Below are 27,621 nucleotides of genomic sequence, written 5' to 3'. Positions count from 1 at the left end.
AGCCCTTTTGACTGTTCTTGAATCCATTAGGATTCTTTCTACCCCAGGGACCTTGCATGAGCCAGCATCTTGCTGCGCTTCCTCCCATCGCGCTTGGCTAATCTGAGGCATTTTCTTTACACACCTGGAAAAAATAGAGCCTGGTGACTTCCAAGACTAGGATGGTTGGAGAAAGTTTTTGTGTTGTAGCCTGAGGGTGGGAAGAAGAAGACACAATTTAAGCATAAGGAGGTGAGGCGGAGGCTAGGCACGATGGCTCACACCTGTTATCCCAGCACTTTGGGAGGCTGAGGCGGGTGGATCACTGGAGGTCAGGAGTTCGAGACCAGCCTGGCCAACATGGTGAAACCCATCTCTACTAAACATACAAAAATTATCTGGGTGTAGTGGCAGGTGCCTGTAGTCCCAGCTTGTTGAGGGGCGGAGGCAGGAGAATTGCCTGAACCCAGGCGGTAGAGGTTGCAGTGAGCCAGGATTGCGCCACTGCACTCCAGCCTGGGTCACAGAGTGAGACTCTGTCAGAAGAAGAAGAAGAAGGAAGAAGAAGGAAGAAGAAGAAAGAGGTTTCTCTTCTAGAATAAAGTGTTTGCCTTTTTAGAGGCTCTATCTTCCTCTCTTTCTACCTCTGAGGGCACCTTCCCCTCACACTATCCTCAGATCTGAAGCCCCGGTTCCCCCTCACTTCCTGTCCAACACTGAAACCCCATGGGACAGAGAGTGTGTGACAGCTCATGCAGGAAGCTGGTCAGACGAGAAGAGTGCTGGGCTAAAGGGGATAAATTTGGAAGGTACTCAGGGACCTGATCAGGGAGGACCCTGGGTCCCAAGTAGAGAGGTTTGAATTTCTTCCTCTAGGCACTGTGGAGCTTGGAGGGTTTGCGGGCAGCTGCCTTGGAAGGGCTGAAAGGAGGTGGACGGTGCTGGTGAGACACATCTCTTCCCCCTCCCTCTACCTCCCAGCCACAGAAGAAGGACTCTCCAGCTCTTGGATACAGCATTTTAATGCCAGTGGGCCTTTAGGACAGGGAGGAGGTGGGAGCCAATGTCTATCTCTGTGCTCCCACCCTGGCCCACCGTGATGGAGGAGACACCAGGGCTCCAGCTGTGAGCCTGGTGCTTGCCTTCTGGTTCAAGCCTCACCCCCACCTCCTTGGAACTTCTAGCTCAAGCTCTGGAGGAAATCCACCAGCAGGTGCTCAGGGAAGCCGAAATCCATCTGCAGCAGCAGGAAGCCCTAGAGGGAGAGGCCGGAGGAGAGAGGGGCAGGCTGGGCTGACTTCCAGGCCGCCAGGAGGGAGCCAAGCTAATGAGAGCCCCTCTGCCTGTCTCCCCAATAGGCGCCAGTCACCCTGGAAATCCTGTCTGGGCCTCCCTCCCCAGGAGACAGGGGCTAGCGAGGGGGGCTTTGTACTCACATCCTGAGGGATAATCTCAGGGTTGATGATGTCGAAGAGGCTCAGGCCTTTGCTGTTCATGAGGGCTGTAAACACTGCCTCCAGCCCTGGGACAGGGGACAGAGCCCCCCAGTCAGCCCTTCTTGGGGAGCAGGGCGGGCCTGAGGCTCCGCCACCCTGGGCAGTGGCAGATGCCGAGACCTCTTTGGACCTACATTCTGTAAACATGTTTTTTCACTTTGATTTAGAAGAGTGGGCCAGTGCTTCTGAGGATGGGGAAGAGCAGAGTTTGCCTGCTGGTAGCGCTTGCCACTCTGCTGCCCAAAGAAATTCCACTCTGTCCCAAACTTGAGCTCCCAACCCACCCACAATGGCCACATGACCTGCAGTTAGCTGAATCTACCCTGCCAGGAAGGAGCCTTCCCCACACAGCCTCTCAAAGCGTTCTTTGCAACCACACAGAGTGGCCTCCTTGCAAGTAGTTGTAGGAATGGCTTAATCCGCTCCCCTCTGGTTTTAGCTCCGTGGTTCAGATGGGGAAAATGAGGCCAAGAGATGCCAAGACACCCCACCAGGATGATTCCATTTCCACGCCCTTCTTCCTACCTAAGCCACGTGGACAAGCAGATATTCTAAAGGAAGGCACCGTCAGCTCAACATACTCTGTGGGGAAGGCGGCAGAGAGCTCTCAGCAGAGCCTCGTCCACGTGTCCACACCCCCAGCACACGTGTGCCATGATGTCTGAGAGTCTACCGCTTGAGTCACCTCAAACGGACAAATATTCTACCATTTCAAGGTCAAAAGGAAAATTGGGACCATGAAGTTCAACACTCCCGTTTTACAGAAAGGGAAACAGGTTCAGGGCTGGGCTAGAACTAGGTCTCAGCCTCCCAGCCCAGGGCTCTTTCTGCTATATCAGGTTGCTATTAGGAAACCTGTGTCCTGAAAGTGGGCTGAGCCAACCCATGGGGTGGTAGAGATAATATCCTGCAGGTAAACCAGAAACACGGCTCTCTGCATCTGGTTGAGTCACTGGCATGCAATGCCACCAGCAGGGAGAGGGAAGGGGGCCCAGACTGCTAAGTTTCAATGCCTGGGAACAGGGGCACCTGGAGCTCTGCCTGGGAACGGCCCACAAGGGGAATGGGAAGCTCGGTCAGGCTTGGCACCCCCATTTCCCCTTCAGCCCACACTTACGAGACATGGCCTCAGGGATGCCCACAGTGTTGATCATTGACTGCAGGAAGCTCTGGGCGGACTCGGAACTGCTCTGCTGATCAGAGGCCTATGGTGAGCGCCCCCTGGAGCACAGAAGTGACCCACAGGGCAGATGCCACACAGCTTGGGCAAAGCATTCATGCCCATCTGCAAAAAAATACGTCCAACCCACTACCTCTTGTCCCAGACAGTGCCTCTCCTGAGTGCTCCCTCCTTCACCCTGGGGAGGGCCGGGATTGCTGGCCCATTCCACAGAGGGAAAACTGAGATCCAGGGAGGGGCTGCTTGGCCAGTACTCTTCTGCCCAAAGCCCAGTCCATACCAACACGCTCTCATTTTTGTAACACAAGAGCTCTCCCAACGGACGTGGCAGGGAGAAGAAGGGTCACAAGAGACACGGAACGGGCCGCTTGGTCCAGATTATTTTGATCTTGTTGCCCGCTTTCCTGAAGGCAGGAGATCCAACAGGACTTATTTCTCCTGGTCTATCCAAGGCCACCTACCTCAGTCAAATTGGAAACAGTCTTTGGTGTAATCCTGAAATAAAAAAGAGGTGAGAATTTGACCCTCTGTCAGGCCCCCTCCTGTAACATCCACCGGGAAAGAAGCTCTAGGAATGACAGCCAGTGCTTCTGTCTCATTGCTCAGGCCTTTCTGGGGACTCTCGTGAGATTTGCTGTTCCAGCTGCCAGGCCCTGGCTCAGGCAGCGCTCTCCTCCTGCCGGGCCCTTCCTCCATTCTTCCTGGTACCCCGCCTTCTTCTGGACGAAGACTCCCTCTAGGTGAGGGTCTTATCTCCCTGCAGTCAGGCCATATGCCCCAGAGGGAAGGAGCGCTATTTCCCCACCAACACCCGTCCTGCGCCTGACTCCAAGGGGCTGGAGAGAGGTTTGCAGAGTCGACCGCCCCCTCTTCTCTGCAGCACATACTGGAAATCCAAGAGGCTTAAGAAGAGCTTTTTCTTGGAATAGGAGGCCTGGACGGTAGTTATGATATCCTGGGGAGAGAAACCAAATTTGCTGTGAGCCGGGGCTTTCCCTGAAGCAGAGAGCAACCCTCCTAGCCCAGGGCGCCTGATTCTTTCCATTGAGGGACCATGGGAACCAGGCTTAGCTATTGCTCTTCTGAGGAGAGTTCCCTAGCACCTGTGGCTTTGGAGTTAGGACCTGAGAAGTCACATGGGCACTTTCTGTTTTCTTTTCTTTTCTTTTTTTTTTTTTTTTTTTTTTTTTTTTTTTTTTTTGAGATAGAGTCTCACTGTGCTGACCAGGCTGGAGTGCAGTGGCACAATCTCATATCACTGCAACCTCCGCTTCCCAGGTTCAGGGGATTCTCCTGCCTCAGCCTCCCAAAGTGTTGGGATGACAGGCCTGAGCCACCATGCCTGGCCCATGCCACTTTCTCTCCTGGTTTCTGACTTATCCACATCCCCAGTGGTTTCTTCCTGTTTGGTCAGAAACAGGCATGGACCTGGGCTTTCCTGCGTAGCTTTCCCTCCACCTCCCAAGTAAAGCCATCATCAAAGCGACGTGGTGGAGGAAGTGTGGTCCTTTAACCAGCAGCATTCGCACCACGCAGAAGGGCTTGTGTGGTAAAGGCAGATTCTCAGGCCCCACCCCAGACCCACCGAACCAGAAACCCGGGGAGTGGCTCCAGAAGTCTGTGCAGTAACCCCACTCCAAGTGATTCCGATGCCTGTCAAAGTTTGAGGCCCATGACACTAGATCACTTTCAAATAGATGCTGGATTTTGAGTTATAAGTTGTATAAGCACCTCTGCTGACCACCCATTTTTATTTGATAGCACTGGGCACAATTAGTGGTTATATAGCCTTTTGTTTGTCTACCTATATTTCTTTCTTCCCATTAGACTGTAAGCTTCATGAGATCAGAAACGATATGGTCCTGGCCCACAGTAAGACCTCAACAGTTATTGTTGAAAATGAATGAATGAATGAATGAATGTGCTGGGGTGCAGAACTATTGGTTCTGGTCTGAATGTGATGTGTGGCCTTAAACAAGTGTCCCATTGGTTCTTCCCTCTCCGCAGCGAAGGGGTGGGCACAGATGAGGCTTGAAGGCTGTCCTGTTTCTGTCACTTTAGCCAGGGCTCAGTTGATGCCTCCCCAATCCCACAGTCCTGCACCAGCACCAAGCTTGTCACCTCCTCCCTCCCCTAATCCCAAAGCCTCTGTGGCTTTTACTTCCTCCTTCTGGTCTTTAAGCCTCCATGAGACGGTCTCAATGTACCTTCCGGCCTTCACCTCAAACAACCCTTGTCCCTGACCACACTGTGATTCCCCTCCCCAGGCCCTATTGGTGATTTTCCCTGGGCCAGGGCACCTTCCCATGGCTCTCTCCCTGCCCTTGAGATCCAGTGCTTCCCTTCTGGGAGCACTCCCTTCAGCTCCAACACACACACGCCCTGGTTAACATAGATTTCTAAAAATCCTTTCTGTACACAGCCAAACTCAAAAGCAACAGGGGAAGTCTTCAGGAGGCAGGAACAAGGGCAGACTCCTAGGAAAGTCGGGGGGGAGGGAATGCAGTGCTTTGGAATGAAACAGGACATTCCAGGAAGGGGGGACCAGTGGGGGAATAGGAGGCTAGCAGGTGTTTGTTACAGTGGTAAAGATTCTAACTTTAGTTGGGCCCCTGAACCTCTTCCCAGGACCATCTGTGCACTTCTTATAAAACCCAGTTTTAGCAAAAGAACCCCCTATTCTCCATATGTGATCACCCTTGAAATCTGATCAGATTCCTCCACCTCCACCTCCCCCAAGATGTTGTCTGATGACCCTGTCTTCAGCTAGAATCCTGGTAGGTTGGTTTTAGGCAGAATCCCCTTTATCTCTGATGTTTTCTCCTGGTAATTTTCCATCTCTGACCTCATCCTGCTCCTTGGCTATACATTCTCCCTTGCCCATGTTTGAAGTTGATGCCAAGCTCTCCCACTACTGTAAGACCCTACTGCAGTGGTTCCTATACCTGTCACAAGGGTCCCAAACAGTCTTTTTTACCACGCTTTATCAGCGTCATTGAATAATTTTTTCTTTAACAAATGTTCAACATTTCAGATTCTTAACAAAAAAATAAGTAAATAAACATCCGCATGAGAAAGCCTAAAGGAATAAAACAGAAAAACAAAAAGGAAAATAATATGAAAATTAAAGAGATATTTGAAAGGCTAAATAAACTGGGCACAGTGGCTCATGCCTATAATCCCAACACTTTGGGAGGCCAAGGTGGGCAGATCGCTTGAGCCCAGGGATTCGAGACCAGCCTGGACAACATGGCAACACCCTGTCTCTACGTGGTGGTGCCCATCTCTAGTTGAGAAGCTGCAGAGGATCACCTTAGCTAGGGAGATCAAGCCTACTGTGAGCAGTGATTGCACCACTGCACCACAGGCTGGGCAGAATCAAAAACAAACAAAGAACAGCTGAATATTATCTTCTATCCTGGATCAGATCTTGGAAAAGAAAAAGATGTCAGTGGAAAAACTGGGGAGATTCAAATAAAGTTTAGAGTTTGGTAAATAGTCATGCACCAATATTAATATCTCTGATACGACAGCGTAGCGTGGTTACGTAAGATGTCAACAAAGCGGGAAGCGGCTTGGGGGGATACGGGAACTCTCTGTACTTTGCAACTTTTATTCAAATCTAAAGTTACTCCAAGATAAAAAGTTTATTTAAAAAGAATAAAGCACTAGAAGGAAATGCACCCAGTAACCACATCGAAGGCCTTTGGACAAGGGGGTTGTGGTGACAGTGGGTTTCTTCTATTTTTCTATATTTTCCACAACGTGCTTTCATTGCTCTTGTCTTTGGTTCTTAATGTATTAAGAAATATTGGCCAGGCACAGTGGCTCACTCCCGTAATCCCAGCACTTTGGGAGGCTGAGGCGGGTAGATGACTGGAGGTCAGGCGTTCGAGACCAGCCTGGCCAACATGGTGAAACTCCATCTCTACTAAAAATTAGCTGGGCGTGATGGCATGTGCCTGTAGTCCCATCTAGCTACTTGGTAGGCTGACGCACAAGAATCGCTTGAGCCTGGGAGGTGGAGCCAAGATCACACCATTGCATTATAGCCTGGGTAACAGAGTGAGACTCTGTCTCAAAGGAAAATATATATATATATATATATTCTAAGTAGTATTAAAGATAATACTGCTCTTTAATTCCTTATTTGCAATTATAAAATTAAACAGGATCTGAAAACTGCAAGTTTTTTCTTAAGTTTGAGTTTGTTGGCAAAAATCTGGCCATTGTCTAGGAAGCGATCTACAGTATTTATCTTGCTTCCTATGAGGAGAAATACCAGTATGTCTGATCGCGGGGTGCCAGCCAGACCCTACTGGGTGTTCTGCAATATATCCAGTGGCCGTACACTACATGGCTTTCACAAATTCACAAAAGCTGGGAATTTGGAAACTGATGTGGCCCTAATGGATGGAGGGCTGTGGAGCTGGGTAACAAACACCATTGTCTACCACTGAGCTTAAAAGGAAAATATTGGCTGGTGTGGAGGCTTATGCCTGTAATCTTAGAGTTTTGGGAGGCTGAGGTGGGCAGATCGTTTGAAGCTAGGAGTTTGAGACCAGCCTGGCTCACATAACAAAACCCTGTCTCTACTAAAAATACAAAAATTTAGCCAGGCATGGTAGTGCATGCCTGTAATCCCAGCTACTTGGGAGGCTGGGGCACAAGAATCCCTGGAACCTAGGAGGCAGAGGTTGCAGTGAGCCGAGGTTGTGCCACTGCACTCCAGCCTGGGCAACAGAGCGAGACTCTGTCTCAAAAAAAGTAAATATATAATAAATAAAAATAAGAATGGAAGAAAACATGCCTGGTGTGCTGACTCACGCTTGTAACCCCAGCAACTCAGGAGGCTGACACAGGAGAATTGCTTGAGGCTGGGAGTTTGAGAACAGCCTGGACAACACAGCAAGACCCTGTCTCTAAGGAATTTTTTTTTAATTAGCCGGGTGTGGTTGTGCGTGCCTGTGGTCCCAGCTACTCAGGAGGCTGAGGTGGGAGGATCACTTGAGCCCAGGATTTGAGGCTGCAGTGAGCTGTGATTGTGAGACTGCACTCCAGCCCGGGTGACAGAGTGAGACCCTGTCTCTTAAAAAAATGAAAATAAGAAAAGAGAAAATATCACCTAAACTGTGGAAATCATGTGTGCACCCCTCGTTACATGTGTGGTGTAATTTTGATTATAAGGAGCCATGTGTAAGGGACAACCAGTACCAGCAGAGATGGTGAGGGGATCTGGGGATTTCAGAGTGCCCCCCCGGCCCCCGGCCCCCGGCCCCTATGGTCCAGCTGTGAGTGAGGTTCTCCTCCCCCTGCACCCGCCTCACCTCTTCAAACGTGTAAGCTACAAAATGTGGCTGGTCTGGGCGTGGAAAGAGGAATTCCACCATCACTGAAGAACTGACCACGACGCCCTTGTTTTGGCAGGAGATCTTGGGCACCTTGAGGCAGTGGACAGTGACTTGGGCCTGGCTGGGGAGGCCACCAACAAGCTGTGGAAGACAGGGTTCCCGTGTCCAGGACAGGGGCCCATCATCCCTGCCCGCAGAGATGGGAAGGACAAAGCTAGCTCGGGGCTCCAGGTCTGGGGAAAAGGAAGAAGCAGCCTGGGGTGGTACTCGGGCCCCAGGTGGTGCAAATTAGGACTCTCGTTGTCTCTGGGCCTCCATTTCTCATTTGTGTGCTAGTGAAGCCAGAACTCCTCTCTCAGGATGTGCTGACAATGCCTTTACTTAACCTTCTGGGCCTTACTTTCCTCATCTGTAAAATGGGGATAATCATAGTTCCTACCTCATAGGGGTGTCACGAGGAGGAAATGAGATAACCTGTGGAAAGAGCTTAGGACAGGACACGCCGCACGGTGACCCTCCAAGGGAAGCAGCGGTAACTTTGATTTAATAATATTGGTGAGTACTGACTGTGCTTCAGTCCTGGGCTAGGGGTACGGATAGAGGGAGAGCCTACGAGCTGTGGGCTATACTGGCAGGAGCTCAGATTTAACCAGGACATCCCAGAATGGAACGTACAACTGCAGCTGAGGAGTATTTAAAGGAGAGACACACCAGGCTGTGGCACGAGGCGATCTGACCTAGTCATCAGGGAGGTGGGAGAGGCCTTTTCTGAGCGGAGGAGGAGCAGGTGGGATGAGTGAGGGCAGACCATTCTGGCAGAGGGGACAGTGTAGATGACAACCCCGTGGAAGGAGCACGGCCAACATAAGGAATGGGCGGGCAGCCAGTGGGGCTGGGGCATGTGGCCCGAGGACCTCCAATTACAGCCTATGGGACTGGGCTCAAGGAGACTACACACCCCAGAAAATCATCGAACCACTGGATGCACAACAAATGGTTTAATTCAATGCATATTTCAGCTTGAAAGAAAGAAAGAGGCAGCTGGGTGCGGTGGCTCACAGCTGTAGTCCCAGCACTTTGGGAGGCTGAGGTGGGTGCATCAGTTGAGGTCAGGAGTTCAAGACCAGCCTGGCCAACATGGTAAAATCCTGTCTCTACTAAAAATACAAAAAAATGAGTGCACGCACCTGTAATCCCAGCTACTCAGGAGGCTGAGGCACGAGAATCGCTTAAACCCAGGAGGTGGAAGTTGCAGTGAGCTGAGATTGCACTACTGCACTCCAGCCTGGGCAACAAGAGTGAGACTCTGTCTCAAAAATAAATAAATAAATAAATAAAATAAAATGAAAATCTCAGTGGGCAAGTAAACAGATAAGACACAGCTGTAAAAAGAGTTAATGAACTTGAGAAGATGCTTGAAGAAACTATCTAGAACTTAGCACCGAGATGAAAGAGATGGAAAACATGAAAAGAGATGGAAAATGGAATGAGATGTGTGTCTTGTGGAAATTCAGGGAAGTAGGAATGGAGAAAACAGTGATGGAGCAATCATGAAAGAGAGAGTGACGAAGAAATTTCCAGAGCTGATGGGCCAGGGCCAGGCACTGTGACCCACACCTGTAATTTCAACACTGAGGCAGGAGAATGGCTTGAACCCAGAAGGCGGAGGTTGCAGTGAGCCGAGATCGCACCACTGCACTCCAGCCTGGGCCACAGAGAGAGACCCTGTCTCAAAAAAAAAAAGAAGAAGAAATTTCCAGAGCTGATGAAAGACATCATCATCAACTCTTAAACTGAGCAATTACACTGGGTTCAAAACAACTAGATTGAAAGGCAGACGGGAAGAGAAAGTGCAGGACCCTGGAGGCCAGGGCAAAGCATTTAGCCTGTATCCTACACCAGCGTTAAGCAGGCAGGTGAATGAGCAGTTTGGTTTCTTGAAAAGATTGTTCTGGTTGCTATGGGAAACGGATTGTAGGAGGGTATCAGGACACAGGGAGACCTACTGGGAGCTGCAGGTGGCTCCCTACTAGAGATAATGGTAGCCTGGCCTGAGAAGGAGGTGGAGACAGAGAAGTAGAAAGACTGGAAACAGGACATCACAGGAACAGGACTCAGTCAAGGGGCTGAGGGAGAAGACCCAGTCAGGGGCTGCTCAATATTGTGAGTTGCATACATGCAGAGAGAGAGACATTGCAAAGCTGGGGAAGGAGGCTGGGTGGTCTGAGTTCATAAGGGAAGAGGGACCGTCCTCTGTTAGAACAGGAGAGGGTTGCAGGAAGGCGCAGCAGGTGTGGGTGAGGGAGTGGGATTGGGAGCAGACACGTGGGGAGAAGTTCTGTGGGTGGCTCTGCTCAGCTCTCTGGGAAGAGGCTATGTGTGCAGAGGGAAGTGGAAGGGACACAGGAGGGGCAGCTGGAGATTTGAGGATGGCAGGAAGGCCTGAAGAAGCCGTTGCAGTGGGTGGGGAGTGAGGTGACCAGAAAGCTGAGGGAGGCTTACTCAGAAAGCACGAGGTCCATTTGAGGAAGGAGGTCATGGGTTCTTAGTGGAACCCTGCAATGAGGAGTGGGATTTTGAACATCATTGCCACCGGGCATAGCAAGAAGAGGCCGTGACCCCCAAGAAGCTTGCCTGGAGTTGGCTTTGGGATCAGGAGTAATCAATAGTCATTTATTGCTGGGGCCCTCTGAACCTGGAGTTGATCCTGGGGTTCCAGCCCCCCATGAGGCCCTATGCCTAGGTAATAGAGCAGGGAATGGAGCATTATCTTTGGGGGGGCAACAGAGCTGGGCTCAAACCCAGCCTTGACATTCACTGTTCCCCTGTGTGTAAAAAAGGGATGGCTTGGGTGCCCCACTCAGCGTAGGTGTGAGCACTGAAGGAAGTCACACACACCAAGCGCTTCGCTCCATGCCGGACACCCTGGAAGGAGCTGTGTTTGCCACTGTAATTGTTGCCATTGCTGTTGTTATTGGCTGTGTGGGAGCTCTTGAAGCCAGAGCAAGATTGGGGTATGTGAGACAAACCCCACACAGGGGTGGGGGCAGTTACCTCCTGGAAGATTTCCTGGTTGGTGTTGAAGCCCCAGGTCTCCAGCACTGCCTGCAAAGAGATGGGGAAGTCAGGGGTTGGGGGGTGTAAAGGCCACTCCTCAGAGGGAAACTCTGCAGGGACGGAGTACAGTTTCAAGGACCAGAGCCCTCCTCAGACCCAGCTCCCAGCCTTCCAGACAACATGTGAGATGCTTCGGGCAGGGTGTAGGGCAGGGAACCCCCGTCCAGCTGGAGGCCTGGCTTCTGCTCCCCGCTCTGCCTCACACAGGCTGCGTGACCTTGCGCAAGTCACTTGCCCTCTGGCGGCCTCAGTTTCCTCATGAGTTCAATGACAGGCATGGCCTGGAAACTACCTAAGCACTTCTGGTATAGTATAGGTGAAGAGTCCCAGCTTCGGGGCACCTCTTACAAGCTGTGTGATCTTCAGTAAGTCACCTACCTTCTCTGAGCTTTGCTGTTTTTTGTTTGCAAAACCAAGGTAACAATAGCACTCATCTCACAGGGTGAGTGCAGCAAATATAACTATGCAATAAATGTAAGACTAAGATCATCTTTTTTTCTCTTTTGAGACAAAGTTTCACTCTTGCCGCCCAGGCCGGAGTGTAGTGGTGTGATCTCAGTTCACTGCAACCTCTGCCTCCTGGGTTCAAGTAATTCTCCTGCCTCAGCCTCCTGCATAGCTGGGATTACAGGCATGCGTCACCATGCCCGGTTAATTTTGTATTTTTAGTAGAGACACGGTTTCTCCATGTTGGTCAGGCTGGTCTCAAACTCCCGACCTCAGGCGATCCACCGGCCTCAGCCTCCCATAGTGCTGGGATTACAGGCGTGAGCCACTGCGCCCGGCCAATATCATCTTATATTTAGCACAGTTTCTACATGCCAAGCTATGTCTCTACCTAAATCCATCTACTGATTGCTCTATCCATCCATCTATCTGGGAACACACAGTCGACCCCCAAAAATGCTGGACTTTACCATTTTTTTTGAGATAGAGTCCTACTCTGTCACCCATTCTGGTGTGCAGTGGGGCCATCATAGCTCACTGCAGCCTCAACCTCCTGGGCTCAAGTGAGCCTCCCACCTCAGCCTCCTGAGTAGCTGGGACTACAGGTATGCACTGCCATGCCCAGCTAATTTTTAAACTTATTTTGATTTTTGTAGAGACAGGGGTTTCCTATGTTGCCCCAGCTGGTCTCGAGCTCCTGGGCTCCAGGGACCCTCCGGTGTCAGCCTCCCAAAGGGTTGGAATTACAGATGTGAACCACTGCACCCAGTCTGGACTTCACTGTTACTGCTCCAGCTTAGACGGTCCCTAGCTCTTTCGCCCACCACCAAGTTTCCGAGTTTCCTCCCTCCTCTGCACGCATGTGCACACACGCATATCACACGCCATCTGGATTCCCCAGCAGCCCAGCCTCACCCACTCACCTTGAACTCCTCTCCCATCAGGCTGAGCGTGAGGCGGCCACTCTGGAAAGCTACCTTGGCCAGGGAGTGGAAGACTTGCTCAGAGAACCAGAAGTACAGCATGCGGGAGTCCCCCAGCAGTGTGGGTGAGAAGGTGGGGAGGGGGAGGTCCTCTGAGACATTCTTGTAGATGAAATGACCCTGGAGGAAGCCGGGATGCTGGCTGGACTCCGTGTTGCCCTGCTGGGCTCAGGTCCAGCTTCGGGGAGATTGGGAGGAAGCTTGGAAGGCATTCAGCCCAGAGTGCAGATGGGGAAACTGAGGAAAGAGCTGCACCCAGTTTCTCCCAGCGGGGCTTTCACTTATTCAACAAATATTTCCCGAGTGCTGACTGTGTCTCAACCACTGTGGGAAGTGAACCAGACAGACGTGGTTCCCACCTTCACAGGGGACATTCCTGCCTTCAAGTAACGACATAGGTCAGGACAGCTGGTGACCATGGACCTCCAGCTGCCACCCCCACCCCTGGCCGACCACTGGTCCTGCCCCTGCAGAGGGCAGTCCATTGACCACCAGCTCCTGGAGGCCAAAATTGGGAAAACAAGCCGCTGTCCAGTCCCCTGAGCCTCTAAGTCATCCAGTCCACAGGTCGTGAACAGGCTTCAGGAATGTCCATGAACCTCCAAAATGATCCTTCTGTTCAGTTTTCTGGGGAGAAGTTCTGTTGCAAAGATGGCTGGTTTGCCCTAAAATCTTCTCCTATCTCTGTACCACTTGATTTTTAGCTAATCTCAGTATCTAGCTGGAATAAATTCCTCTGTTTCCCTTGCAGCTAGGGTGGGATCCTGTGATCAAGTTCAGGCCAATGGGATGTGAGCAGAGGGAGTGTGGTGGTCATGCCAGCCAGCCAGGACCCTGCAATGACGCCACACCTGAGGCTGGCTGAGAACCCAGTGGAAGGGGCCTGCGTGCCTGACGCCCTGGAGCCTCCAGATCCCCCCAGGCTGCAGATGCTCAGGCCGTGACATGAGGAAACAAATGTCTATCGTGTTTAAGCAGCTATGCTTTTGATTTGTTACAGCAGTCGAATGTATATCCTAAGTAATAGAGGGTCCAAAGCTTTTGTCAGTACCCCCGGGGGGTAGGGCACAATCCACGGCTGTAGAGGATGACAAAAGCCAAACAAGCCCTCCAGAAGGAGCTGGTGCTTTGCCGGGATCCTTGCAGTGGGGAGCCCTGGTGCCTACAGAGGGGGCTTGGAGGCACGTCACTGTGGCCTGCCCTCCCGGCCACATCAGGAATGGTGAGGAGTGGCCCTGGATGCTTGGCTGCTGGGTTGAAGCTGGGGACGGGGCTGTCAGAGCACAGGCAAGGACCTACTCCCCTGGGGAAGCTGGGCCCTGCCCCCACGCTCGCACCCTCCTACCTTGTGATGGGACTCCAGGTAGGAGGCTGTGATGACGGGATCACCTGTCAGGGAAATGTCCACCCCGATGTCCCCATCTGAAAGGATGCTGGCTGCAGGAGGAAAAGATCAAGGTGTAGCCTCAGGATGGGGGAGCTGCCCGGAGTCACCGCTGTCTTGCCCCCACACAGCTGCCCAAGCCTCAGCCTCAGTGTTCCCCTCTGTAAAGTGGGGCCTGGGTGTGTGGGGAGGAGTGCTGCACTTTTTCATTCTCTTTTCCCAAATCTGTCTGTCTGGGTAGGTAAAGCCCTTCTAGAAGGCTTGTTCAGAGCACAGGACTTGTCCAAGATGGGCTGAAACCCAGCTCTGCTCTGTACTGCAGGGGAACAGGACAGGGCCCTGACCTCACCCAGCATCCGAGTCCTCATCTCCAGTGAGCAGGCTGTGTAAACACACATGAATGCCCAGCCATGTGAGCGATCTAATTATATTTTTTCCTAATCTACTTCCAGGAGAATCTTGGAGTCCTCCTAGACTTCATAACCCGTCTGTCCTGAGTTCTATAGTCTAGAACAGGGGGCAGCAGACTTTTTTCTATAAAGAACCAGATAGTAAATATTTTAGGCTTTGCGGGGTATGTGGTCTCTGTTGCAACTAGTCTGCTCTGCTGCTGTAACGCAAAAGCAGCCGTCGCCAATACGCATGCCAGTGGGCACGGCTCCGATCCAGTATGATTTCATTTTTGAAAGCAGGCAGCCAAATGTATTTGGCTCACTGGCTGTAGTTTCCAACCCTGGTGCAGAACCACTGTGAGACACGCAGGGCACAGATGGGAGTGCAGGTTACCCTACCTGCCTCCTCCCTCAAACCGCGGCCCCTTGAAACAACCCTTCTGACCTCCCAGCGCCCTCTGAATTCTGTGGCTGCCTGGGCCAGTCCAGAAACTCCTCCCTCATTCTTCCTTCCTGTTAGTGTTGCCCACCAGCATTCCTATTGATGGCACAGCTACTGGCACAGGGATCCCAAAGAGACAGACGTTCCAGGTGTATGCAGCCATGAGAGTGGAGGGAAGGGGAGGGACAGATTGGCCACTCAGGAAGACAGAACTGTGCTCAGCCCTTCATGCCTTGGGCGGAGCCTAGGATGCCTGCCACGGGCCTGCGGCTGCCTGGAACCTCCCCTCTTAACACCCCACAGTGGCCCAGAGGACCCCCTCACCTGGGGTTCCACTGTTCCCTTGCTGCCTCTGTTTACTGAGCACCTACTGTGTGCCAGGGTATAAGGAGCAGGTGGTCTCCTCAGCCCAGCCACCTCCCTGTCCACAGGTGAGGAGCACAGCGGGAGGCCTTACACACAGCACAGTAGCTGGGAGCAAGGGGAGAGGGGGTGAGGGGGGCGGGGGGGCTTTTGGAGTTTTTGGAGGGTCAAGGTTCAAATTCTGCTTCCACTTCCTAGTGGGGGGATGGAGTCCTCTCATCTCCAGAGATTTCTATTTCCTCCTCAGTGGAATGGGGGCCAGCAGTACGCTCTTCGCGGGTAGTTGTGAGGATTCCATAGCTAACATAAGTGTTTGGTATAAAGTAGTCCTGGGCATCCATGGGCATCTACTATGTGCAGGGCACCATTTACTTCATCATTCAGTAACCGGTGGCTATTACTTTTTTTTGAGATGGAGTTTCACTCTTCTTGCCCAGGCTGGAGTGCAATGGTGCAATCTCAGCTCACCACAACTTCCACCTCCCGGGTTCAAGCAATTCTCCTGCCTCAGCCTCCCAAGTAGCTGGGATTACAGGCATGCGCCACCACACCTGGCTAAATTTGTATTTTTAGTAGAGACGGGGTTTCTCCATGTTGGTCAGGCTGGTCTTGAACTCCCGACCTCAGGTGATCCACCTGCCTCGGCCTCCCAAAGTGCTGGGATTACAGGTGTGAGCCACCGCGCCCAGCCTTATTATGATGATGATTGGCACAGGACAGTGCTTCCCACTCCTCGCCACCTTCTTCTCTTGACTGAGGTTCCTCTCAATGATCAGGGACGTCCCCACTGGATGGATGATGAAACTGAGTCCTGAGTAGTTTCTTCTACACTGCACAGCCTTGTGGGAGGTCCCCCTTAACCTGAGGCCTGATGGGAAGGGAGGGAAGGGACCCAGAAGGGCAGGGAGTTCCCGATGCCCACACAGCTTTCTTCATCGTTATCTTTCATCGATGTCTTCTGCTATTGGAAATGTTGGTGACTATGCATGGCTGGTGATAATAGCAGCCATAATAATAAGGGTTCAGGATGAGCCAGGTGTGAGGTACAAGGCAGTACCTTACTCATTTTACATACATTTTTTCCCTACTCAATTTTTACAGCCACCTTGTGGGGTAGATCCTGTTATCGCCCCCATTTTATTAATGAAGAAATTGAGATTCAGAGAGATTAAGTGATTTGCCCAACGTCACACAGCTTGTGAGGCTGCAGCCCTAAGGGTCAAAGACTTGCCAAAGCCTGCCCAGAATGAATCATCAAGTGTTAGAGCCAGACAGAAGCCATGGGAACTAGAGAGGAGGAGTGACGGTCCCAAGGCCATGCAGTGCAGCAGGTGGCTTTTTGGCTCCCACTGCTGTCTTCTGAGGCATGAAGACAGAGACCCACTCACCAGCCCTTGTCTGGACAAAATCAGCCATGATGTTGGAGATGACGTTGATCTCTTTGCAGACCTGGGGCAGACAGAGCAGGTGCTTTCCAGGCAGGAAAAGATGCCAGAGGAGGGGCAGGGCAGTGCCTCCTTCCAATTACGTGCTGGTGGCAATGCTGGGAACTAGCACAGGGGACTACCACATTGGGAAGATGGGAGTGGCTCCTTCTCAGGGAAGGGCAGGGAGGAAAGGGGTCCAGCCTCCCGGGCATGGCCCTGGAACCACTGGGAGTCAGCCAGCCTCACTCACCTGTCCCTTCAGGATCAGCTTCAGGGTGTAGGAGATGAAGTTTGTGAATAGCTGCTTGATCCATCCAGGCCTGAGGGCATCAAACACCACAGTGAGCCCCTGACCAGTCCTGTGCATCCACAGAGCACCTACTGTGTACCAGGCACTGTTCAGGGCTCTGCTGGTCCTGACTCATGTAGCTCAGGAGGTAGGAATTATCGCCCCCAGTTTGCAGCTGAGAACATTGAACCTCAGACCCAAGGATTAACCATGGCACACTCCCAGAATCCCTCAGGAGAGCCCAGCTCCCGTATGCTCACACCTGTCACGCACACGAGAACGTGCCTAGAGTCCAAATTCACACACGTGTCCGTCTGCGCCAGAGGCAGAAAATGGCCTGAATAGAGGGCTCCTCTCCAGACCCCACCCACCGGCTCCCTTCTGCCTTCCAGGTTTGGCATTGGTTATATGACCAGGGTCTCTCTCTTTTATATATTTTTTAATTTATTTTTATTATTTATTTATTTATTTTGCATTCAAATTCAGCAGATCAGGGTCTCTCTCAACCTCAGTGTCTTCCTCTGTGCAATGGGGTTACCCACAGCTCCCTGACAGAGGGTGTTGGCCAAGACAAAAAGTGCCACCCTGGGAAGCAGTAGAGTAAGTATCTAGGAACTCAGCTTCTGGGGTCAGAGAATGCTGGGTTCAAATCCTGCTCTCGTCCCTCAGTGGCGAGTTGTGCGTCCTCAGCAAGTTACTTCGCTTGACTAGAGTTTTAGCTGTGAATTAGTGTGGTGTTTGGGTTGCAGAACGCACTCTGTAGATATGAGATTTTCCTTCCTAACCACTCCGTGACTCAGTTTACCCACATGTAAAAAGGGGATGATAACAAAATCTCTATCCTGGGGTTGGTTTTAAGGACAAAATCAATTAATTCATGCAAAGGGCTTGGGATAGTGCTTGGCACACAGCGAGTTCTTAAGAGCTGTTAGGTGGCTATTGTTTTCCAGCCTTTGAGGGTGTATTGATGGGAAGAGGTAGGAGGTGACCCCACCGAAGGTATTCTCCCCCCAGGTTTGGTCACCCACAAGCCTGCCCTGTGTGAGGCTGAGCCTGGAGAGGCCATGGGCACGCTAATAGGATGGGCACGAGCAGGAATGGGGGCCGCGGGCGGTGTACTTACTCTCGCTCTCCTTGGAGATGCAGGAGGAGCTTATGGAAAGACAGGTGACAGTCGGGGGCATTGGTCCGCACTCTACCAGAGTCACAGGCTACAGGGAAGCCAAACACGACCTCAGTGCAGCCTCCACTATGGGGTGGTACCCACATGCTGCCCAGGTCAGCCAAGAGCTTGGCCAGCTCTGGGCTCCCCAACTCTGCAAACTTCCCAGGCTGGGACTCTGCCTGCACAACCTCCCGGCTCTGCTGAGGCCAAGCCCTAGCGTCTGGCTCCCACTTCCCCAGAGGACACTGGACACATACTCAGTTGTGTGTTGATCTGGAGGTCAATGGCGGAGTCGATCTCAAAGTCAATGGACTGATCAATGCCCAACCTGCAAAGAGCCAAGGACCCAGGACCCTCATTCTGCTCTCCAGCCCAGAGCGGGCGAGGGCATGGTGCATCAGCTGATGGAAATGCTTACCCCCAGGCAGCGGTGTAGCCATACTTCAGGGTCCCATTGAAGACCACAGACACATTCTCAATGGAGACATCGATGGACTTGGCTTCCACCAGCTCCACCTGGCTGCTGGCAATGGACAAGTGGCTGACCTGAATGCTGGAAAGGAACAGGAGTGAGGAAGGACGTCAGGGATCATCCAGGGAGCCCAAGGAGTGAGCCTCCAATTTTGCCTAGGCGAGGGTGGAAGATAGAATCATAGCCTCCAGAATGTCTGCCTCCTAATCCACAGAACCTGCAAATATGTTACCCAATGTTCAAATGATGGGTACCCACTCAACTTGTGTTACCCGTATGCAAATACGGTTAAGCTAAGGACCTTGGGGTAGGTGGGGAGAAGATCCTGGATTATCTGGGTGGTCCAAATGTAATCACAGGGTGTTGAACAGTGAAAGAGGAGGCAGAAGAGGAGAGGCAGGGGAGAGGTGACCAGGGAAGAATGCCCAGAGAGAGTCAACCCTGCTGGGCTGAAGATGGAGGGAACCGTGCTCACGGGGACATTTAGATCTAGAAATGCCTATCTTTAAAAAAGAGAAATCTCAATTCAATATCCAACTTTCCACCTTAAGAAACTTGAAATATAATGGCAAACTAAGCCCAAAGCTAGCAGAAGGAAGGAAGTAATCAGGATATTAGTGGCTACGAATGAAATAAAGAATAGATTTTCTGCTCTTGTGTCAGTTTGCAAAAAGAAAAAGAAAAAAAGAATAGAAAAACAACAATCGATGAAAACAATAGTTGGTGTTTCCAAAAGATCAACAAAATCAGCAAAGCTTTAACTAGACTGGCAAGAAAAAAAAGACTCAAATTACCAAAACCAGAAATAAAAGGGAGGTCATTATTACCAATCTTACAGAAATAAAAGGAATTATGAGAGAATACTATGAACAATTGTATGTCCACAAATGAGATAAATTAGATGAAATGAAATGGACACATTCTTAGAAATGTAAATGGTATGTGAAGAAGAGTGAAAATTGATTACGAAGAGTATGGATATGCCATCAGAAGTGAGGTCAGATCAAAAATAGATTGGCAGGCTGGCGAGGTGGCTCTCACCAGTAATCCTAGAACTTTGGGAGGCCGAGGTGGGCAGATCACCTGAGATCAGAAGTTCATGACCAGCCTGGCCAACATGGTGAGATCTCGTCTCCACAAAAATACAAAAAAATTAACCGGGCATGATGGCAGGTGCATGTAGGCACAGCTACTAGGGAAGCTGAGGCAGAAGAATTGCTTGAACCCGGGAGGCAGAGGTTGCAGTGAGCTGAGATTGCACCATTACACTCCAGCCTAGGCCACAGAAGAGACTCTTGACAAAACATTGCATGTCTATATCAAAACATCTCATGTACCCCATAAATATATATGCTTACTATGTACCCACAAAAATTAAAAATAAAAAAAATTTTAAAATAGATTGGCAAAGACTTATAGGAAACAACTAGATTGTTCCAGGTTCTTCCTTTTTTTTTAGTTCTTTCTTTTCTTTTCTTTTCTTTTTTTGAGACATAGTCTCACTATGTTGCCAGGCTGGAGTGCAGTGGTGCGATCTCGGCTCACTGCAACTTCTGCCTCCTGGGTTCAAGCAATTATCCTGCCTCAGCCTCCCGTGTAGCTGGGACTACAGGCATGCACCACCACTCCCAGCTAACCTTTGTGATTTTTAGCAGAGACAGGGTTTCACCATGTTGGCCAGGATGATCTCGATCTCTTGACCTCGTGATCCACCCGCCTTAGCCTCCCAAAGTGTTGGGATTACAGGCGTAAGCCTCTGTGCCCAGCCCTTTTCTTTCCTTTATTCTTTTTTTTTTTTCCATGGCGCCTCTCTGTTGCCCAAGCTGGTGCAGTTGTGTAATCACAGCTCACTGTGGCCTCGAACTCCAACAATCCTCCTGCCTCAGCCTCTGAAATAGCTGGGACCACAGGCATGCACCAACCACACCTGGCCAATTTTTGTATTTTTTTGTATAGCTAGGGGTCTCACCATGTTGACCAGACTTCACATTCTTCTAAATGCCCTAATCTGGAATTAGATCATACTACAGTCTCCAATCTTCTTTCGGTTCTGCAGAAATTTAAACCTCCTGCTACATTTGTTTTTGTTTTTGTTTTGAGATGGGGTCTGGCTCTGTTGCTCAGGCTGGAGTGCAGTGGTATGATCTTGGCTCACTGCAACCTCTGCCTCCTGGGATCAAGCGATTCTCCTGCCTTAGCCTCCCCAGTAGCTGGGACTGCAGGCACCCACCACCATGCCTAGCTAATGTTTGTATTTTTAGTAAAATCAGGGTTTCACCATGTTGCCAGGCTGGTCTTGAACTCCTGACCTCAGGTGATTCTCCCACCTCAGCCTCCCAAAGTGGTGGGATTACAGGATTGAGCCACCATGCTAGCTTTTCTTTTTTTTGAGACTGAGTTTTGCTATTGTCGCCCAGGCTGGAGTGCAGTGGGCAATCTCAGCTCACTGCAATCTCCACCTCCTGGGTTCAAGTGATTCTCCTGCCTCAGCCTCCTGAGTAGCTGGGATTACAGGCAAGCACCACCATGCCTGGTTAATTTTGCATTTTTAGTAGAGACAGGGTTTCACCATATTGGCCAGGCTGGTCTTGAACTCCTGACCTCAGGTGATCTGCCCAACTCAGCCTCCCAAAGTCCTGGGATTACAGGCGTGAGCCACCACCCTCATACGCATACCAAATTTTTGAGTGGCATCTCTTCTGGCGATAGCTGTGTAAGCTCCTAACACACGAACCTCCTTTGATGACTAAATTCTTGACCTCTGCACAAAATTAGGCAGTAGAGAGTAAGTAAAAACAGTCAGACTGGGCCTGGCGCGGTGGCTCATGCCTGTAATCCTAGCACCCTGGCCGGCATAGTGAAATCCCATCTCTACTAAAAATGAAAAAAAAAAAATTAGCCAGGCGTGGTAACACATGCCTGTGGTCCCAGCTGCTCAGGAGGCTGAGGCAGGAGAATTGCTTGAACCTGGGAGGTGGAGATTGCAGTGAGCTGAGATCATGCCATTGTACTCCAGCCTGGGCAACAAGAGAAAACGTCATCTCGAACAACAAAGGAAAAGCAGTCAGGCTGCAGGACAGATGTGGGTGGAGGAGGAGAACAGCACCCGGTGCGTTTCCCATTTTCACAGATTCCAGCATGAGGGTGGACTCCAGCACGCACTGTGAGAAAGGACAGTGGGAAAAGCCACTTTCAAGGCCTTGAACTCTGGTCGATCATAATTTTTCCGGCCTAAAGAGCCAGAGGACAGGATTTGGGACAATCACAGCTGCTGGAAAGCGGAGGGGAACACCATACATGAGAAAGTCAGAGCAGGGAGTTCCCCTCAACGCCTGAAACAAAAGGAGACGGAGGGAGCCCAAGGCATGGGGGAGGCCTCTGGAAGCTGGAGAAGGCAAGGGAATTAATTCTCCCCTAGAGCCCCCAGAGGAACCTGGTTCTCTGGACATCTTGATCTTAGCTCAGGGAGAGCCATGGTGGACTTTTAGCCTTTTTAACTGTAAAATTATAAACTTGTGTCATTTTAAGCCACTAAACTTGGAGTGATTTTTTTTTTTTTTTTTTTTTTTTTTTTTTTTTTTTTTACAGCAGAAAATAAGAAACTGATACAGAGGGTTTCCTGGACGAGGTGTCGTCAGGTGGAGGGTGGGAGTTTGGAAGACAGCAGGGGGCTCCTCACTGGGAGGAGGCCTGGGCTAGCCCCGGGCAGAGGTGGAGCTGAACAACTGCAGAAATGTTGGGCCTGGGGTCTTGCTGTAGGCACAGCAGAGGAGCTGTGCGGCAGGGGCTTGGTCAGAGGTGGGGCTCAGCAAGGATCCTTGGGAAGCAAGGATCAGAGAGGAGAAACTGGGGGCCGGGAGGCCAGCGGGCCACATTCACTCTCATGCCCTCTGCCCTTGCTGAACTCTCCCCCGGGGCCCGGCTTCAGCACATGGAATATGACACAATAGAAGCAGCCATCACGTACTGAACACACACTGTGTGGCAGGCACTGTCCTGAGAGTTTAAACACATGTCCTGGTTTAATCCTCACAGCTACCCAGGAGGTGGTCACTATTGCTGTACCCACCGAACTGACACAGAAATGGCTCAGGCAGCTTACGTGGCTTCAAAAAACCTCAGTAGAAGGGGATTTGATCCTGGGTCCATCCCACTCCAGATCCTATATTATAAGCCACTATGACACACTGCCCAACAAGGAGAATCTGTGTATATCTGGCTTTCCCCGTCTGTTCTGTTCTATTCTATTCTATTCCCATTAGAGAGAATAGTGTGAAGAATTCTCATTTTACCATGATCCAGCTTCATCTAACGTTCATCATGGCCAATCGTAATCAAACTGAATCAAACTTCAGCTGCCATCAGGGCACATCTCGTGGTGGTCACAGATTGCAGGCTGTTTTTGGAAGGTTCGGGTTCAGCACAGGATTCCATTTGTCTACTTGGCTACACTCCTGGTGAGGGTTAGGGTTAGGGTCAGGGTCAATGTCACTCAAGTTCCTGGCCAGCCAAACTCCCGCAGTAAAGAGTCCCAAATTGAGGATCAAGTTCCTCCAGAAGTCATTCCTGTCAATTGCAAAGTGGTAGATTCCCCAAAGCCAGTCTCCCACGTTGGCCGGTATTTTGGGAGTTTCGTTAGCTCAGCCAGCAGTGCTCACGGGGACCCTGCCGGAAGCCATAGTAAGAAGCTTCCAACAGGCCTTGCCTGGGATAACAGTTAAGTATGAATGACTAGGACATCTAGTCTATGGCAGTCTGGTCTAACTGAATTATTGCTGATTTATTAAGGATGATATCTTTTTAACTTCTCAAGATGCTTTTGCCACGTCTGACCTCTTGCAGCATAGGTCTAGGATAGCATTATCCTCTTTTACTTTTTAGCAACAGAGTCTTGCTCTGTTACCAGGCTGGAGAGCAGTGGCGCAATCATAGCTCACTGCAGGCTTGACCTCCCAGGCTCAAATGATCCTCCTACCTTGGCCTCCTGAGTAGCTGGGACTGCAGGCAAACACCACCATGCCCAGCTAATTTTTAAATTTTTTATAGAGACAGGCTAATCTTGAACCCTGGCTCAAGTAATCCTCCTGCCTCGGCCTCCCAAAGTGCTGGGATCACAAGTGCGAGCCACTGCACCTTGCCCATTATCCTGTTTTTCAGAAGCGTAATCTGAAGCCCAAAGTCGCACAGAGGGCATGGCTGGGACTCTTCCACAGCACCCCCTAGCGGCAGGAGTTTTCCTGCAAAAGGCGAAGCAGCAGCCCAGCACCGCCGGCGCCCCCTGGTGGCTCAGAAACAATTTGGCTTTAAGACAAAGTCCCTGAACAAGGTCTGCCTCACCCTTGGGGTCTCAGACTAACACACAGACAGAGACCCAGGCTCCAGGGCAGCCTGAGGTTCCAGGAAGGTGGCCAAGTTCCCGAGACTGAGCTGAGTTTGCACGTGAGCTCCGCCAGGCTGGGAAACCTCTATCAGTTCCTGTTTCCTTATTTGTTAAGCAGGGCCATCCGGAAGATGGCATTATCCTCCTTTACAGATGAGGATAAAATATATAACAAAGGTTAAGATAGGCCGGGTGCAGTAGCTCACGCCTGTGATCCCACATTTTGGGAGGGTGAGGTGGGCAGATCACTTGAGCTCAGGAGTTCAAGACCAGCCTGGCCAACATGACGAAACCCGTCTCTACTAAAATTTAGCTGGGCTTGGTGGCGGGCGCCTGTAATCCTAGCTACTAGGGAGGCTGAGGCAGGAGAATGGTTTGAACCTGGGAGGCGGAGGTTGCAGTGAACTGAGATGGCACCACTGTACTCCAGCCTGGTTGACAGAGAAAGACTCCGTCTCAATAAATAATAAACAAATAAATAAAATAAAGATTAAGATAGCTAAAGGGCTGGACAAGGTGACTCACGCCTGTAATCCCAGCATTTCAGGAGATGGAAGCAGGCAGATCACTTGAGGTCAGGAGTTTGAGACCAGCCTAGCCAACATGGTGAAACCCTGTCTCTACTGAAAGTACAAAAATTAGCTGGGGAGATGGTGTGCGCCTGTAATTCCAGCTACTCTGGAGGCTGAGGCACAAGAATTGCTTGAACCCAGAGACAGAGGTTGCAATGAGCTGAGATCGTGCCACTGCACTCCAGCCTAAATGACAGAGGGAGACGCTGTCTCAAAAAATTTAAAAAGAGAAAGAAAGAAAGAAAAAGAAAAAGTATACGATAAAGGTGAAGATAAAATGAGATATTGTTTGGAAAAGCACCTAGCCCACAACCGGCCCTCTGCTGTTACTATCATCCCAAATAATGTCAAGATACTCATTTTCGGCTGAGGCGGGGGGATTGCTTGAGGCCAAGGTTCAAGACCAACCTGGCCAACAGAGCGAGGCCCCTATCTGTATTATAAGAAAACAACATTTATAAACTTTTTTTAAAAAAAGATACTCATTTTGCTGAGATCTCTCTACCCTATCCTCCATTCAGTACCCAATAAGACCTTCAACTTCTCAGGGCAATGGGAAAGGATCCTTCGAAGCCTGACTCTTAGAGGGGCTGTTGGAGAGTTTGATACACCCACTAAGTCCCCCCAGGGCACCAGGGGATGGAGGGTGGAGGTAGGGGAGGTGGTCAGGCTCCGGTTCCAAGTCCAGGGGAGAGACCTGAGTCCCTCCCTCCCCCAGCCCTTCCTCCCTGTGGGCTGGGGGCAAGCCCCAGGCTGTTCTTCCCACCTCCCTACCCACAGCCTGGTGACACCCGAGGCCCAACTCACTTGTACAACCCATACTTGACTCGGCCAAGGAGCATCATGGCCTTCTCGCCTGTGATATTTGGGTAGTTGACTCGCTGGAAGGCAGTCTGGATCACCTTGGCAGTCTCCTGGTTCACTAGAAGGGAGGGCAGTGGCTGAGGGGCTGCAGGCCCATGCCAAGCCCCCCACTCCCATCCACAACCAGTCTTGGCCATGACTCAGCCTCTCTGGGACTAGGCTCCCCAGCAGGCCTTAAAGCTGAGGGGTGGACTGGGCCTCCCTCTCAGTGTAAGGTCAATGGCAATTCTTAGGGGACACAGAGAGGTTTATCCTGACCCCAGCCAGAGATCCTGATCATACCCTAGCCTCTGGATCCTGACGCATGGGAACCCCTTGATCCCAGTCAAATGGCAGCCCTGAGCCCAGCCACACACTCACCCTAGCTCACCCAGACAACGCTGTGACACTCCCTGTAGTCCTGGAGGTCTATAATCTTGGCTCTTGAACTTGGCGATGTTCTATTTTAGAATTCTATCATTTAGCATCCCTATACCTTTATTGTATTGAGCGAGAGGCTGAGGCCCAGAGAGGGCAGGGGAGCTGGCCAAAGTCACACAGTAGTCAGTGATGCAGCCTCCAATACCTGAGCTCCTGGCAACCCCTGACTCTGGCCACAGAGTGACCCCCAACACCAAATATACACCAAACTCCTCATCTTCATCCCCTGACTCATCCCCCTAACCTGGCTCAGATCTGAATTTTAACTTGAACCCCAGTGACTCTGCATCTCAGACAAGCACAAATCCCTACACCTGGCTATTTGCAGCCCAGCTAGGACCTTCTCACCAAAGAACTTGACCTTGAAGTGCGGTCAGGAGAGGGTGAGGACAGCTCCGCTTATCCCATCTTCCTCCCAGGACACTCCTTTCTCTGGGCTACTGTGGCAGCCAGCTTCAGAGCTGGCTCCAGGCCAGGGAGGCTGCTGGCATCGTGGGTGTTCCTGAAAAGAGCCCTGCCAGGGCAGACAGATGCATGGACAGAGAGGAGGTCACTGGTACTTACACACCAAGAGGGCGGGCTTGGTGATGCGGCACACGATGCCTGCCTCACACGAGGTGCCTTTGGAGCAGGCGTGGGCATTGCCCAGCAGGGCCAGGGTCAAGACGGTGGCAGCCAGCATGGTTATCAGGCATCCGTGTGTGAGTGGCCCGAGCCGTTCAGCCTGGAGCTTGTATATGTACGTCCACCCAACCCCCACGGAACATGAGGCTTTTCCGGGCAGTGGGGTCTTCCTGGCCCCAGAGATTCACCTCCTTCCTGCCCAGCCTCTCCGGCCTCCTCTTGAGTTCAGAGCCAGACGTTCAACAAGAGCATCCCAACCTCTGCTTGTCTCCCCTCCACCGTTCGCACCACTTTTGCCATCCCTTACGTTTTCTGGATAATTGCTTAATATGTTTCCATGAATTCATTTGTTTTGTACTTAAATAAATGTATCTCAGAATAAACTTTCTCTCTCAGCTGCCATAAATAGAAAGAGGCCAAAATACAATGACCATGAAAAAAAGACATTGAACTCTTGCCAGATACGGTTGCCCGACAATGACCCCAAGCTTGAAGCCTGCTGCTGCATGTAAAGTAAAACTCAGTATAAAAAGGGAGAGGGTTGCATAGGTGTTAGAGAGACTCCAGCACTCACCTTTCCCTTGCTCTGATTCGAAAGTTTGAAAGGATAACGCCCTCCCTGTAGTATTCTATGGTATTTGACACTGCGTCTGGGTACCCCAGAAAGAGTCCTCTATGTAGCCTTTCTTTGATATGCATAAAATAACTCTGGGTGGGTACACAGCCTCTGAGATCATTGGCTGCCTCTGGGAGGAACTGGGTATCTGGGGAAAGGGGCAGGGGACGTCTGACTTTTGAAGTCTGAGTCTTGTGAATGTGTTATCTTCCAAAAAATTACAACGTACAGTACTTTACCTACAGCTGGGGCCAAGCACTCCCCTGCAGTAACTGTGACCAGATGGCCAACTGTTGCCTTCTCAGAGCCCCTGGGAAGGAGCCCGGGCTGCAGGGATGTGGGCAGCATGCTGTGTCCCAGGCAGGGCCAAGGAAACGTGAGTCGGGGTGGGCTTGCTCAGCTGCCTCTCAGGGGGTTCTGCCCCAGTCCTGAGTTTGCCCCTGCTCTAAGCCCAAAGCTACCCAGAACCACAGATGGAGCCAGGCTGACCCTCACCATTTCCCAAGCCTCAGAGACATAAGCTGATTGCCCCTGGGCACCAATCCTTGGGTTCGTATCCACAGGCCTGTGGAGTGCCCTCAATGAGTGAGCATGTGCCATCGGCCCTGCCAGGGTAGGGACTGGAGGTGAGCCCCTTGGCCCAGGCCTCCCCAGCACC

At 51.1% G+C, this 27,621-nt stretch overlaps 1 protein-coding gene across 2 annotated transcripts; it reads right to left on the bottom strand.

The window, feature by feature from the left end:
• Positions 1–983: 983 nt before the first annotated feature.
• On the bottom strand, positions 984–26,530 carry CETP (cholesteryl ester transfer protein). 2 transcript variants are annotated; one of them, XM_032283949.1, is made up of 16 exons: positions 26,288–26,530; positions 25,247–25,361; positions 18,434–18,568; positions 18,273–18,343; positions 17,974–18,061; positions 16,812–16,881; positions 16,523–16,583; positions 13,899–13,990; positions 12,494–12,673; positions 11,061–11,111; positions 7,983–8,147; positions 3,543–3,610; positions 3,117–3,150; positions 2,593–2,665; positions 1,416–1,501; positions 984–1,234 (listed from the first exon to the last, which is right to left on the bottom strand). In XM_032283949.1, exons 1-16 carry the CDS (start codon positions 26,403–26,405, stop codon positions 1,160–1,162), a joined length of 1,482 nt encoding a protein of 493 aa, XP_032139840.1. In that variant the 5' UTR covers positions 26,406–26,530; the 3' UTR covers positions 984–1,159. The 2 variants fall into 2 exon arrangements, with proteins under 2 accessions (XP_032139840.1, XP_032139841.1); XM_032283950.1 differs by lacking the exon at positions 7,983–8,147 and having other exon boundaries at positions 26,288–26,457.
• Positions 26,531–27,621: the final 1,091 nt, after the last annotated feature.

This window comes from Sapajus apella, unplaced genomic scaffold (assembly GCF_009761245.1).
Source record: "Sapajus apella isolate SASKATOON/1434 unplaced genomic scaffold, GSC_monkey_1.0 scaffold15, whole genome shotgun sequence".
Lineage (NCBI taxonomy): Eukaryota > Metazoa > Chordata > Mammalia > Primates > Cebidae > Sapajus > Sapajus apella.
Note: the sequence above shows the minus strand (reverse complement) of the source record. Positions and strands in the feature narration are given on the sequence as shown.

Excerpts from the sequence above, each read along its gene's own strand:
- CETP (XM_032283949.1), bottom strand. The coding sequence starts at position 26,405 with ATGCTGGCTGCCACCGTCTTGACCCTGGCCCTGCTGGGCAATGCCCAC. Across the intron at positions 18,569-25,246 it reads GTCAAGTATGGGTTGTACAA|CATTCAGGTCAGCCACTTGT; the intron begins GTGAGTTGGGCC and ends GTTCCTTTCCAG. Across the intron at positions 1,235-1,415 it reads CTGAGATTATCCCTCAGGAT|GGCTTCCTGCTGCTGCAGAT; the intron begins GTGAGTACAAAG and ends CTCTCCCTCTAG.